A 14,002-nucleotide genomic window follows, 5' to 3' on the forward strand; every position below is an offset into this window, starting at 1 on the left:
ACACCAACAAGGTGATTTTTGGGGGAAATCCAGCCTAGTTAAGCCTGGTTTGCTTTGGCAGTGTGCAACTCAGAGATTAATGTTTGATGCCAGAGTGCGGCTCTGTTTTACAGTCGATCATCAATCACTGTTGAATAGAGGGAAAAGTTTTTGAATAACTTTAAAGCGCGGGGGTGTCTCTTAAGAGCAATGTCCTCTCTGAAGCACTGGCAATCATTAGTGAGATTGACAATTAATGATGATTAAGCGCTGTCAACCTAGATAAACAATCTCAATGCAGCAGCAGCAGCACGGAAAACGGATTGCCGTGCCTCTGCCTGCACACAATAACACAGAGAGAAAGCACGCTCTCGCCATCAAAGAATCATTTATAATATTATGGATCATTGTTTCCGTGGATACGATTATTACCTTGGCATTCTGAAGGATTTTCTTGTTGTCCCTGTTGAGTTCAAAGGTCTCCTGGAAGTCGAGGTTGGTGGAGGCCAGTGAGATGGTGAGGTTGACCCCTCCTACGTACGACAGGATGGCATACTCGGACAGAGCCTGCAGAGCTACACACGTGTCCTGCACAGGGGTTTTAAAAAAAAACGGTCTACTACACACTTGAGCTTTGGGATCAATTCAAAATGTATTTTATCTTAAGCAGTAAATTGCTTATTTTCAATAGCATTGATGTTAATAGAGACATGTTAATAATGATAATAAACAAGTTGATGACAACAAACTGCTGCATTTTTTTAAATAAAGTAAACTGAAGAAGACAACTTTCTTTGTCATGTATTTGATTTTGATGAATTATTATTTGAAACTGCACAGTGACCAGCTGGAAAACTGCTACTATCATTTTGTATCATTTTATTAGATCATGGAAGTGGAAGCTACAAGTGACGCAACCAAAAAGATGTGAGCAACCAGGGAAACGGGCCTACCTGTGTGGAGGAGAAGCCACCCAAGGCATTCCTCTGCTGGGAGAGCCATTTGACCACAGGCAGGGCAGAAGCCACATCCCCTAGGAGGGTGTAGGTCAGGAGACCGTACGCTGTCATCTCCACCTCTGCTGACACCACTGGGAACAAACAAGAGAAAAACTAAAAAGGGTTCTCCTTTGGATCCTGCCATTTATTTGGGGGAATCAGACCAGATGAGAACTGTGTGGTTGGCCAAGAGGCTGACAGGAAGCAGATCCAGCTAATAATAATAGAACTGATAGTCATGTGCTGTGTCTCCTCCAACCATTTCCAACAGGTTAATATAAGGGGGGAGGGACCCTGATTAGTAGATTATTCGACCATACGATCGAAGGAGCCCTATTTGACTGCCAATCTCACAGTCGAATAGCCGCAACATTTGGTTATGAAACAAGGATGATGCTGTTCTGGCTATATGGGGTTACTAGTGATTTTACATGGAATTGCTTGGTTTCTCCGGTTTCTCCCAATAAATCATGATACATCGTCTATTGTTGTATAAGTATCAGCCTATTATACTGTAAAAAAAACATTTAAAAAAAGTCATTAACTTTTAAACAATCTCCTCAGTTTGCGTGAATGGTAGACTATGTTGCAATAAAATAAATTCTTATGCCAAGTTAAGAAGACACACTGAAAGTGGGTGTTTCTACACCCCTTTGTCTTGTGTGGAAAAAATGGAAGCCAATGTCACAAATTAGAAAATGGATAAATGAGCAGGAAAATACAAACATGAGTCGACACTTAGTTGACTATTGGCAAGATTCGACCAATAAGATTCAACCATATACATTATTAGTCGGGGACACCCCTTGTTAATGTTAAATGTTTTAGTGCAGTATACCTGACTGAGAGAGGCCATCACTGAAGCCCATGAAAGTGTCCTCATCTGTCATAGTGCTGCCAGTCAGACTCCAATGGGTGAGTCCATCTACATACAGACAAACAAAGTGAGAAAAAGCCAGAGAGGTTGCAGGCCAGGGCTGCATCCTGTATCATATGACTCATTGTGTCAATATCCTAAGGGTGTGAATCTTTCAGCAACTATGCGACCAAGCCCTGTGACCTTCAGTGTGTATGGGAAATAAAATGTTGTGATACAGTAAGAGAACACTGCAGCGCTCCCCCTAAACTCAGTCAAATCTGCCAGAACTTGCAGAAGGTATCAGTCGAGAGGAAGAGAAGGAAATGGCCAAAGGAAACCGACAGTGAGATAAGAAACAGAGGGGGAAAGGGAGGAGTGGATTTGAACTACGTCTTTCACAGTCGTTTCTGTACCACAGTATGTTGTGCATGACTGATTGTTCAAACTGCCAGCAGCCTTAAAGCCTTTGGAAACCTGGTCGCAAAAAGTAAAAATCGCAAAAATGTATCAATAAGCCTTTACAAAAATCTGATTGAAAATAAATGTACATAAATATTATAAAACTTAGATTTAAAAAAAAATGCTTTTTTACTGTTTGACAGGACTGTGTGGGCATGGACCCATCAATAGGTATCCATGGCGACCGTCATTGTTTTTAAAGAATGTTAGGTCAGAGAACTGCTGTGATTGATTTAAAAAAAAAAAAAACTTCTTGCGTAATAGGAACCATAGCGTAGCCCGACTTAACTATACCAAATTCCTGTAAAGTTTATCCAACGTAAATGGCAATATCTTTAAGTTGGATTGATAAATATGCCTGACACTTTTCAGATGACATGCCATCATGCAACTTACTCTCCAAATGACATAATAAGAGGGATTTTGCGGATTTGGGAAGCCATATATTTCTAGATTTTCAGTACATTCTCAATTATTTCCTTTCTTATGTTTCTTGTTGTTGCTTGAACACTTTCATTCGACATCTGGTCTTATAGGCCTGGAAACACATCTGTTGCACAGGTTACTAAAGTGATTTGCTGATCCTGTTGCTCACGGTGATGAGTGTGTCAGTACCTTGTGTGATGGCCATGTGATTGAGACGGCGCAGGGCCAGCGGGGCGTAAGGGCTGCGTAATAGAGCCAAGGCGTATGCTGACAGGGCCGTGGTGTATGGGTCATCCGCAGAGTAGGTGTTGCTCTCCAGGAAATCCTTGGCTTTGGCCACCGCCACCTTCTCTTCCTGGACCAGACATAACACAACACACACACACACCATCACAAACTGACGCACTGTCGACATTACCATGACGTCTACCATTCTGTTTTTTTTCTTCGTTTATTCTATCCGGTATTCTCCAGCTGTAGGAAGAGAACTTCCTCGCTGGGATCATTATATTTACATGACCTGACCTTTGGCATACCTCTTCCACACACACACACACAGGCGCACACACGCAAGCAGGCACACACACAGACACAGACACACACACACACACACACACAGACACACACACACACACACACACACACACACACACACACACACACACACACACACACACACACACACACACACACACACACACACACACACACACACACACACACACACACACACACACACAAACACAATCATCTCTTTCGGTGTTCAACTGTTTGGAGGCTGCCCTGTCCGAAACTCCCGGCCGCCTATACTCTGCTCAGTCGTGAGCTTAAGAATAAACACTCATTTTGGCCATTGAAAAGCTGAGAGTTGTCTTTCATCTCATGCAGATGTGACCTCCCCTGTCATCCCTGAAATGATAGGCCTCCAGAGCCACTCACTTTAATTGCTGCAGTCATCTTTTAATTAAGTGAAAGTGGAACGGAGGTTGAAGGTTCCGCTTTGATGTGAAGGATACCTTTTCAGTTTTTATCAGTTGTAAGAAAGACAAGACTTTCAGAAGAAGGCCTTTGGGAGAGATAGCAGCGGAGAGGGGGAGAGATGGAGAGGAGCCAGGGAGAGGAATTGCTAAATAAACGGTGTCAACTGTGTGGACAAAGGGAGAGCAAAGACAAAAATAGTTTTTTTTAGGCTTGTCATATTGCCAGACAAAGCAATACTAGACGAGGACGTTTTCACCAGAATCGTGTTGTAACTCTTGCTTTTCCCATGTCTTCCAGTGATTCAAATTATTCAATTATTAAGTATTGCTATATGTGAGAGAGTAAAGAAAAATGCAGCCAAAAAACGGAGAGAAGTAGAGCAACAAGGGAGAAAGCAGAAATTAGCGAGAGGGAGGACTGCAAATCCAGGTGTCATTCACGGAACTTAATTGTCCCTGTGTGTCAGCCTAAATCTTTTAATTTAGTCAAAAATGTGCCTAGTGTATTAGATTAGCAGCACTGGGGCATAACAAATATGAGTAGGCCGACTGCCAGCACATCCATCTTAACAACTATCAGGAATGCAGCGATACGTCCACACACGACCTGCACTTGGATTCACGACAGGCTGGTATGGACTACAGGAGTGAGTGGTTCAAGGGGGACAGGTAGCGCACTACGTGTTGTTTCCATTAACATACTTGCTCCTTTTTAACCCGCTGACATCATGAATCAATTCTTTACACGGTCCATCTGCTTTAAAACATTTTTTTACTGGGCTTCAAAAAGGACAGTTACATTCAATACTGTTTAGCTGTGACCGAGGCGTGACTTTGGACTGCACTGACAAGCTATTTTGTTGTGACCGCTTACCTCTGTGGCTATCCCTGTCTCCAAGAGAGCCGCTACCACATACGCTGTAAGTGAGATCTTGCCATGGATCCCTCCCTGTGGACAAAGACACTCATTAGCTTTCAGCTCATTTTCAGTTGTCAAGACCTCCCTCTTGTCAATAAATGTGTCTCATTAAATCGTGTTGATACTTCTGGTCATTTTGCCCGACATCTTTTGGGCATGAATTTGGCCAGACCGTCTTGATCCTGGTTAGGTTGAGGTCGTCACTCGAAACACTAGTGAAAACATTAAAGCTATAATGCGTAACTTTTGACTGTCGGTAATATTCAAGCAATCGCCAAATGAGTTGACACAAAGTTGCCGTCCACCACAGAACTCTCTCTTTATTTCTAAGTGATTCAGTGTTTACACAGTGGCGTTGCCCCCTCGCAGGAGCTCAGAAAAATCCCAAGAAGCGCCCACAAAATGTTTAGGTCGTTGATTCTGCTGCTACTAAAAACCTGGACTTACAGCAGAAAGTATAAAATCCAGGCACGATCACCGAAGGCTTACCTCAAGTCGATTTGCCGACAGTATTATTGTAATTACTCAGCATTCCTCAAGGGGGCAACAGAAGTTACGCACTATTGCTTTAATATACAGGAGGGTGTAGATTTACAAAATTGACCTGCATTCCAATACCCATACTTTCTGCCATTTAGTATGGTAAAAAAAAGATTTAGGATGTCCAAATTCTTGTGGTCAGATTAACTATGCTTAAAAATACCCGGGTGTCTACTACATCCGGCCAAGATTTTTGGTGTTGAAATCAACCAGGGATGCGACAAGGAAGAGGCAAGATCAAGGCGCAACGCTATGATGAAATGAATAAGTAAAGGTATGTCCAGTTGCATGCCTACTGCATGCCAACTAGATCATTTTCATGGTTCGCTGTAGTATGTAGAATAGAAAAAAGTAAAAGTATGTGATTTGGAACGCAGCCGTGGTTTAAATAATGCAAGGAATCGACTGTTAGGGTGGCTAACAGCCGCTTCACGATGCATAGTAGCATTATCTTGTGTAATAAGCAATCCCTCCACCTAATCTATATTGGTCATTCATGACATAATGCAATTGGGAATTGCTTAAAATATTGGTGCAATCATTCAGTTTGTGAGCGAATTCAAACCCCACCAACATCCACCAAGACACAAGCGTACCTGCAGGTCTTTGTTGAGGATGCGTCCCATGGCGGGGAAGGAGCCATCGTCTCGCTGATGCTTGATGAGCCAGGACTTGGCAGCGCCAAGCTCCTCGGGGTCAATGAAGATAAAACCGCGAGACTGAGCAAAGGACTTCAGCACAAACGCAGTCAACCTAGAGGAAGATAAGGAGGAGAGGGGGGGGGGGGGGGGGGGGGGGGGGCGATAAGAGATGGGAGATAAACAATGTGCCTGCAAATCCTGAGAACAATACTTAATAACTATCAAGAGTGAGACGATGGCCGGCAACCACTTTTTTCCAATAGAGTGAGAAGTTTTCCAACTAGTCACACTCTTTCAATCTGTCAACAGAGGGGGGGGGGGGGGGGATAGAGAAGAATGCAGATGGATGTTTTTGTCAAAGATAGAGAGGGAGAAAGGACTGGTATGTATAGACGGATCTGGGGAAATGGGAAAAAAAGGAAGTGGAGGGGAACAGATGGGTGCGGTGAGGGGTTTGATCGCCACTACAGGATGCGGCAGCTGTGCCATCGAGAATGTTAAATCTCACACAACAAGCTAAATCAGGTTTTTCTATCCGCTATGCATGTTGGGAGATTCCCCCCAAAAAGCATTCTGCTAACCTATACAAAACATGCCAGGATGCCAGAGATGAAGGCTGTGAATCTGGCTGGCCTCTCAGAGTGCAACTGAGAGTTTACGAGCTGTGGTTTTTAGTGGGGCCTTGGTGGAGAAAGGACCATGGGGGGAAACCATAGACAAAAGGCCAAGGTCAGCCACCGGGGGACACGGCTGAGCTAATAAACACACACTCATCCATTAACAACAGACCTCCCGGTAATGGTAGAGAGCTGCAAAGTCTTGAGCAAAAAAACTCCTCCGTGATGGGCAAGGAGTTCCATTACAGCACACACACCCCCTGACCACAACTGACTTACAGGGTGAGGCAAGCTGCTCACTATTAAAAAAGAAAGAAAGAAACACAAGATGGAAATTAAAAAAATAGACAAACAGGTCGAGCTCTAGTTTCTCAACACGGATCGTAAGTGAGAGCACAATCCCAGAAAGAGCCCAAAGGGGAGATGAGTAGGAATAAAAAAATAACGGTGCTCTCATAGCGCAAACAAACATTAAATCTTCCCTGGCTGAAACCTGGATGTTATTCCTCCCCCTGGAGACAATACTAAGGATGCAGCCACAAGACGGTTTGGAATTTTATAAATGTTTAGTAATATGGTATCACTGGCTTGGTTAAAGTCAGCCCCCAAGGCAAAGGGTACTGGAAAGTGAAAATATGATTTTGTTTTCGGGGAAGGAAGGAAGCACTAGACAAGCTCACTTCCACCTCTCGGTCCTTGGCTAGGGTCACACACACCCTTTCCCTGTTATCCTGTTTTCTCACTTTCCACTTACAAATCCACTCACTGAGCTCTATACCCTTATCCCAGCTGCATGCTTCAAAGGGTAAATCTGAAGGATTTTTTTAGGAAGCACAATACAAAGGTTTGCTCCGTGATCAAAGCCTAGGTTGACAAGCTCCAAGGGGGAATGTTAAGAGTTGGACAAAGTCTTCTCTACTAATGTTGAGGTGTTTTTCCTTGTCTTCAATTGTTGAGATAGTGCTTGTTTGTTGTTTTGGAAAGCATCCAGAGGCCTATTACTTCTACCTCAAATGGATTACGCCAATATTACTAATGAGGGGTTAGGGGTAAATGACTGGGGATTGCTGAAGCTGCAAATGATGGATTAGGTGCTACTGCTGCAGCTATTGCAGCCAGACATGGAAATCAAATCAAGTGACCAGTCAAATGTTTGCAAATGTTTGGCTGCAGCTGATGATTTCTCTATTACCAGTCTGTGAATATGGATATATTTTCAATTCTGAGGATTATTTTGAGCAGGCATTCTGTGAATCCATGTCTAAATATTTGCTGACTCTACAGACAGTCTTTATTTATTTTAGAATTACACACCTCGTCATTTGCTCTATAGCCAAAGAAGAAGAAAGAAAAAGATTGGCTTTCAGACTTGCACATGACTAGAATACAGGTTAATACAACAGCAGATATCAGTTCTTTCAATCTCTGGTATTCAGCCCCCCAACCCCGCTCACGCTGTCAGATCAGTCTTTTTAGGCAGACACATATGCCATGCCAGCCTCAACATGTAGAGCCAAGGACTGAACGTGTCAGAGAAAATGAAGAAAGAAAACTGTCCCACTGTTAAAAATAATTATAGAAAGGGAAGGAGCACACCTTTGACCATTTTTTTTGTATTTGGTTTATAGTTCAGCTTTTTACTTAAGCTAAACTGTAAGAAAATATGGAAATATGGAAACTTGAAGTCTTTCTTTTTTACTTGTTGTAACCTATGCATGCATGCAAAACCCCACACCCAACAATGTTCCTGTGCTGAAAATGCACACGGTTCTCATTTAACGCAACATGGAGAAAGGAACCAGGGGTCAAAAACATACATCAGTGAACTGCCAGCTCACTCTGTGCAGTGTTAACAGCCTTGGCATCGGAGATAGCCAGCCCTGCACACCAAAACCATTACTGCCAGGTCAACCCTTGTCATTAAGTTCAATCTTTTCATTAGATCCTGTCAATTTCCACTCAGAATTTTTTTTTACAAGCTGGAAAACATTAACACTGCATTACCGATGCTTTCAAGCAGGCAGTAAATGCACTGCTCCACTCGTGAACTCTGGAACCAAAACAAAAAGCTAGGCTTGTTTTGGATGCAAACGTGTTGTTGATGGATTCATTAAGTGTCTAATGCAGGTTTACTGAGGGTTCACCAGCTACGTTGTGCCCACAACCCACACTTGTTGCCTTGGCAGCCAAGGGAACTGCAAAACTGCTGCTTGTTACATCCTCAAATCCGCTCACATTCATCACAGGACAAGTTCAAAGTTTCCATAGCAAGTTTAAAGTGACTAATTACACCCAGGTAGTGTATCATTAAGAGGCATGCTCCACTTCTACTTTCTAGGCAATGTGTATAAAAAAAATAAAAAATAAATTAATTAAAAAAAAGTAGCGGACCATTTGGTGAAGTGGCTCCAGACAACTTATAACAGTCTCCAATAGTGGCATTAAAAGCTTGTCTGTGGGGCCAAAGCAGCATGGGTCCACTCAGTGCCACGGATATGAACCCCGATTAACTGCAAATAAATCTCAACAACTTTGCCTACCTCGGGGATCCAATTATGGCGTTTGTTTATGATTCTCTGTTGTCTATGTTACCTGCTGTTTCACAGCGCTGGCTCTATTAAATATCATAATACCTGACCTCAGCCCATAAATCTAGCAGAAGGTATGTGAGTTGTGCGTGGGTCTCACGGTGCAAGCAGTGCAGTTCCCCAATGAGAGCATTGACTATTTTTTTTTTTTTTAAATAAATATCATGAGACGGTTCTCTCTGCCTGCCTGCCCTTAGGGAGTGAAATCATGAAATAAACACTCACTAGTGATTTAAACACATCAACAGGAATAGATTAATTTGAGCACAGCGTACGGAGATGCTGATAAAAACTTCATTGCTTTGGCCCGGAAACCTATGTTCCAGTCAAAGCTGAAGAATGTGGCTACCACTAAGTTTTGGCTGCTATGCGTTGTGCAAACTTTAGTAGCTACACCTACAATGACTTACCACATACTGCCAGAGGAATCCCTTTCTCCGAAGGCACTGTAGGATCCATCCTGTCGTTTGTAGGTCAGTTGTCTCTGGTAGCCTGGGTAAGGACATAAAAAATGGTAATGAGAGCACTTTAGGCAATAATTGTTCCTTAAATTGCCAAGATTATCAACATATTTTTTAGATTGTTGTACAGACTCTGTTAACTCTGAACATTTTCTCACTAAAATCTTTTTAACCACTGAGCCACTGCTCAAAAAAGCATTCCATAGGATCCCTTCCATACTGTATGTAATGGGATGAATAGACACGTACTGCAGGAGGTGAACTCATTAAATAAACAGATTTGAAATTGAAATTGTGTTGAACATTCTAACAAAGTGTGAGTGTGTTCCGTGAGGGTTCTTCTTTCATCATGTATTCTTTGAGCTTGAAGCAGGAAACAAGAGCAGCAAGGTGACATTAAAACTCTGGGCAATATTCTAAAGACCGGTGCAAAGACAGTGCTTCAACATGTGGTAGCGTAATGTACCTGAATGTTTGTACACAAACCCCAAGAGTGCTTTGACATGCCCTCCCTGTTCTTGTACACACACATACAGTAGGGGAGAACGGGGTTGGTAGGCACACTTTTTACTCTAGTGTGTAGGTACTACTTTCAATAGTCATTCCTACATTAAATTGAAGCTTAAGGTGTTGGCTTGAAATGTGTATCCCTCTCAGTTTCAAACGTATTGTAATAAAGAAGAAATTAATCAAAGACACATTTTCTTACGTTTTTGGGTTCCTTTCCTGGCTGCAGCCTTTGGATAACATGTGACAACCAACCCCCCAAAAAATGTGACAACCAACCCCAACTGGAATTTCTTGCTAGCATAAAGGCTTACAACCAAACAACAACTAGTTAGCTTGCTAACAACCATCTAAACTATAGCTGTCCCTTCACACTTTTTAAGGGTAACAAGTGTTTTGTTATAAACACATTGTGTTAAAGCCTAGAAGAAAAATACTGAAGAGCTAAATATTTAAAATTTTACATGAAAAACACAAAAAGTCCTCTCACCTCAAATTCAGCTTTCTAACTCCAAAGAGGACTATTTAGGTGACCTCTGATCCCAATTCTGGATATTTCCATAACAAAATATCACAGACAGCGCTTTCTGGTGCCGAGATATAACGAATGTGACAACCAATCCGTGTGACATATAACCCTGTTCTCCCCTATACAGTGTTTTGTACTGGTGATTGCAATTGTAGAATTTGAGTATTATAGTAAGTGTGCAAAGGCGTCCAGGTGCCCAAAGAGGATGATTCCAACACAAGCCACAATTTCTTTGTAAACCAAAATAATCTTTGGTTAATATATGGACATCACAGAATGATAGCCTGTATACTTTATACTGCCCGGCAGCTGAATTCACACTTTTAATGATGCGAAATCTCGATGACTTTATAAGTTATGTGGCGCTTCGAAAATTATATCTGAAAACTACAAGAAAGCTTTTTTTGGGGATGGAATATTCCAAAGTCAGCTTTGTAATTTCCAATGTCAGGATGGAAAGAATAACTTTGCCCCATGTCTAAGAGTGCAACTCTTTTTCAGCCATTTGCAGGAGGGCCTGGCCCTGGCAAAGCTAGGGAGAAGTCTAGCAAGAGTTACTGAAACCCAGTGAGTCCTTGCAAGGGTACGGGCCTAGGTAACTCTGAATAACAACATCCAGCTTCATGTTCCAATCCATCATGCAAACTATTATGTGCCAGCTAGGCCAAGGCTTTTCTGTCAAGAAATCCACAGTTCCACAAACAAACTCCATTTTCCAAGGTAAACTTCCCTCCAATAGTTTCCAGAAAAAACCCAACAACAATGTACGACCTGCCAACAATAAGAAAACATTCCTTCCGTTCAGCTTTAAAGTCACTTTAGGCCCGGTCAGGCTAGAAGGGATTTGACTTTTTGAGACTTACAGTGCACGCTCTGAGAGCCTAATTGCCACTTTTTGCTGATTGGAATTAGGTGAACAGGAGATTGGGACTACAGCGCAGCTTCAGATAAATATGTCTTCAGTTTTTTGACCAGTAGCTCAGACAGGTGTACTGACACTTAGGTACAGAAGGGGATCAATGGCGGATCAACACACTCAGTGCGGTTACATGGCACAACTGGATTGGATTATCACATATATCGAACAAGACACTCGAACGGACCGTGTCACTTGTCTGAGTATACATGGCCTTTCAGAAATCGGATAAATGTCCGATGCATGGCTGTCTCCACTATGCTAGGTGGCGCTGTAGCCCTTTCAACCATGCTTTCAACAAGTGGTTTTAGAGCCACGTCCGCTTCTCTTCCGTCAATAACCCATGGTGTAGCCTATCACGCGCAGGCACACAAGCACAGAACGAGAAGACCGATATGCGATGTCCGATCCCTGTATACATGCAGAGAGAAAGCCGACAATGAACGAATTATCTAGGTGTTCTTATCCGACTTCTCTTCTCTGTTATTGTGCCGATTTGTGTCCGAAGTAGATCGGATAAAGGTGTTTACATGCAGGTTAAAAGTCCTGTTGAGGTCTTATTCGTTTAGTTATCCGATTATGAGTCTGCATGTAAACGCACTGACTGAGAAAGATGAAAGACAAAAAGAAAAGAGGTAAAAACTATCTTACCGTCAAATTTGCACCTAGAATCAACATTACTCAATATGACGACGGATTACAACTTTAAAGGTACTCTGAGGAACTTTCAGTTTGTGTTTATTCTTGCACTCCATTTGGACAAAAGTGTTAGTGTTTATACTACGTCAGCTGTAGTTCCTGGGTGAGCGTACCCATGACAAGGGCATTACGAAAAACAATAGAAAAATAGCATTCTTTGCACTGATGGTCTCGTTTGCTGTTAGATGTCATTTATGATCATCAGAGGAAAGATGCGACTGTTGCAGAAATATTTTAAAAGTTCATTGTAGCACCTTTAAGAAAAAAATTGCATAAAAGCTTTGTGAGAAAGTCATCTTTTACCCACTGAGAGCAATTTGCATTTCAGGTTTGGTCTAAAAAGGCACAAAGTGGTATGGAAAAGCAGCATATGGTTGCGTTGCCGTTTCTTTACCTTGCAGCAGGTAGTCAGTTGCTTCATTCTCCACATCAGGACTGAGCTGCCTGGTCTTCTGCAGGTACTTGAGGACAAAGACGTTGGGGGCAAAGTGGATCATGTTCTGCTCCCCACAGCCAAAGGGCAGCCGCAAAAGCTTGTCCAAGTTGTTAAGTGTTGGCCCCATGACATCCCCTGATACAGGTGAACACATATGAACACACAGATATATATGTAGTCAGTTTCATCCAAATGTAAGCTTTCCTAAGTCGAAGGATGCGACGAAGAGTGAATTGGAAAAAAAATAGATATGACTAAATGTTTCTTACACACAATAATGCGAAGTTGCATGCACACATGAAAAGTTTACCAATCATAAATGCTGTGGCCCTTTCGGATCCCGGCACCACATTATGTGGGACGCCCAGAGTGAAGGCCTCGTTGTGGTTCTCATCAGAGTCTTCCTTCCTCCAGATCTTAAACTCCCCAACCGAGCCCCAGCCTGTTGAGAAGCCTATGTGACGCACCTTTATAAACAAATAAAAAGATTTTCAGTCTGATAAATGATGAAGATAAATTACAGCAACCAGTGTATTAATGTGCTAAAAAGAGTCAAACCTGTCCAGGGAATTGGCCTGCCCACTGGAGGATCACTGATTCATTGGATGGATGTAAACCATGGCCAACCTGAAGATAATAATGAAGACAGGCACAAGGCAAAACTTTTTAAAGGCAGCACCCCCCTAAAGGCTCAGTCCTCATCCCCCTGTCTACCCCATTTCATCTCACTCATTGTCTCTCCAAAATGCCTAATGTGAGAAAAAAATGCCAAAACATAATCTTAATCTATTTTTATTTTTATATACTTAATATAAACTATATGTAAAGGCTATACAGTTATACTTAGGATTCCATCTGCCATATTCTATTTACTTGTTTTCCTTGGTCATACTACAGTACAAGATGATGGTAAGAATGAAACCCCATATGGAATTGTTCACAAATAGATACTGTAGTTGTTGTCAACAAAAAACATTACAAATCAGTGAACCCACTTTAGCGAGCAAACTGGTGCTTTTTTGGGACTCCCTCATGCTGAGCACTAATATTTTCCTTCTGCCAAGTGTCAGTGACGCCAGTGTGATTCATTCACCTCCCACACACAATCACAAACACAAACATACAAACAAGACTGAGCACATTTCCTCTCTGGTGTGCTCCAGTTTCATTGCGTAACCACATTAAAACCAAAGACCATGCGAGGAAGAGAGCCCCCAAAAGCTCATCCAACCCAAAATGCCATCGTCCCCCGGAGAAAAAAACCCTATTGGGCTGTTGTGCTGGGGAGCAGTGTGCCAGCCAGAGAGAGTGCCATGTGAGCAACAAGGCCATGGATCACTGGCTGTCCTCTGTGACATCAGCCCGTTAAGCGTGACCTTACAGGAAGGCACGCCAGTAAAAGTGGCGCCAGTCCTCCTAACACACAGACCCCATGGCCTGCTGCTGCT

The 14,002-nt window shown here is 42.5% G+C and overlaps 1 protein-coding gene across 1 annotated transcript in view; it reads right to left on the reverse strand.

The window, feature by feature from the left end:
- The window catches only part of cpamd8 (C3 and PZP like alpha-2-macroglobulin domain containing 8), a 46,525-nt gene that overhangs the window by 13,899 nt on the left and 18,624 nt on the right, over positions 1 to 14,002 (reverse strand). Inside the window, exons 25-34 of the mRNA XM_080032602.1 lie at positions 13,113 to 13,181; positions 12,865 to 13,021; positions 12,513 to 12,689; positions 9,417 to 9,498; positions 5,757 to 5,913; positions 4,576 to 4,650; positions 2,911 to 3,076; positions 1,816 to 1,902; positions 933 to 1,069; positions 412 to 567 (exon numbers count right to left, since the gene is read on the reverse strand). Of these exons, the coding sequence (XP_079888728.1) occupies positions 412 to 567; positions 933 to 1,069; positions 1,816 to 1,902; positions 2,911 to 3,076; positions 4,576 to 4,650; positions 5,757 to 5,913; positions 9,417 to 9,498; positions 12,513 to 12,689; positions 12,865 to 13,021; positions 13,113 to 13,181 (1,263 nt within the window). The remainder of the gene's footprint in view (positions 1 to 411; positions 568 to 932; positions 1,070 to 1,815; positions 1,903 to 2,910; positions 3,077 to 4,575; positions 4,651 to 5,756; positions 5,914 to 9,416; positions 9,499 to 12,512; positions 12,690 to 12,864; positions 13,022 to 13,112; positions 13,182 to 14,002) is intronic.

The sequence above is a fragment of the Ammodytes marinus genome (assembly GCF_949987685.1).
Source record: "Ammodytes marinus genome assembly, chromosome: 8".
Lineage (NCBI taxonomy): Eukaryota > Metazoa > Chordata > Actinopteri > Uranoscopiformes > Ammodytidae > Ammodytes > Ammodytes marinus.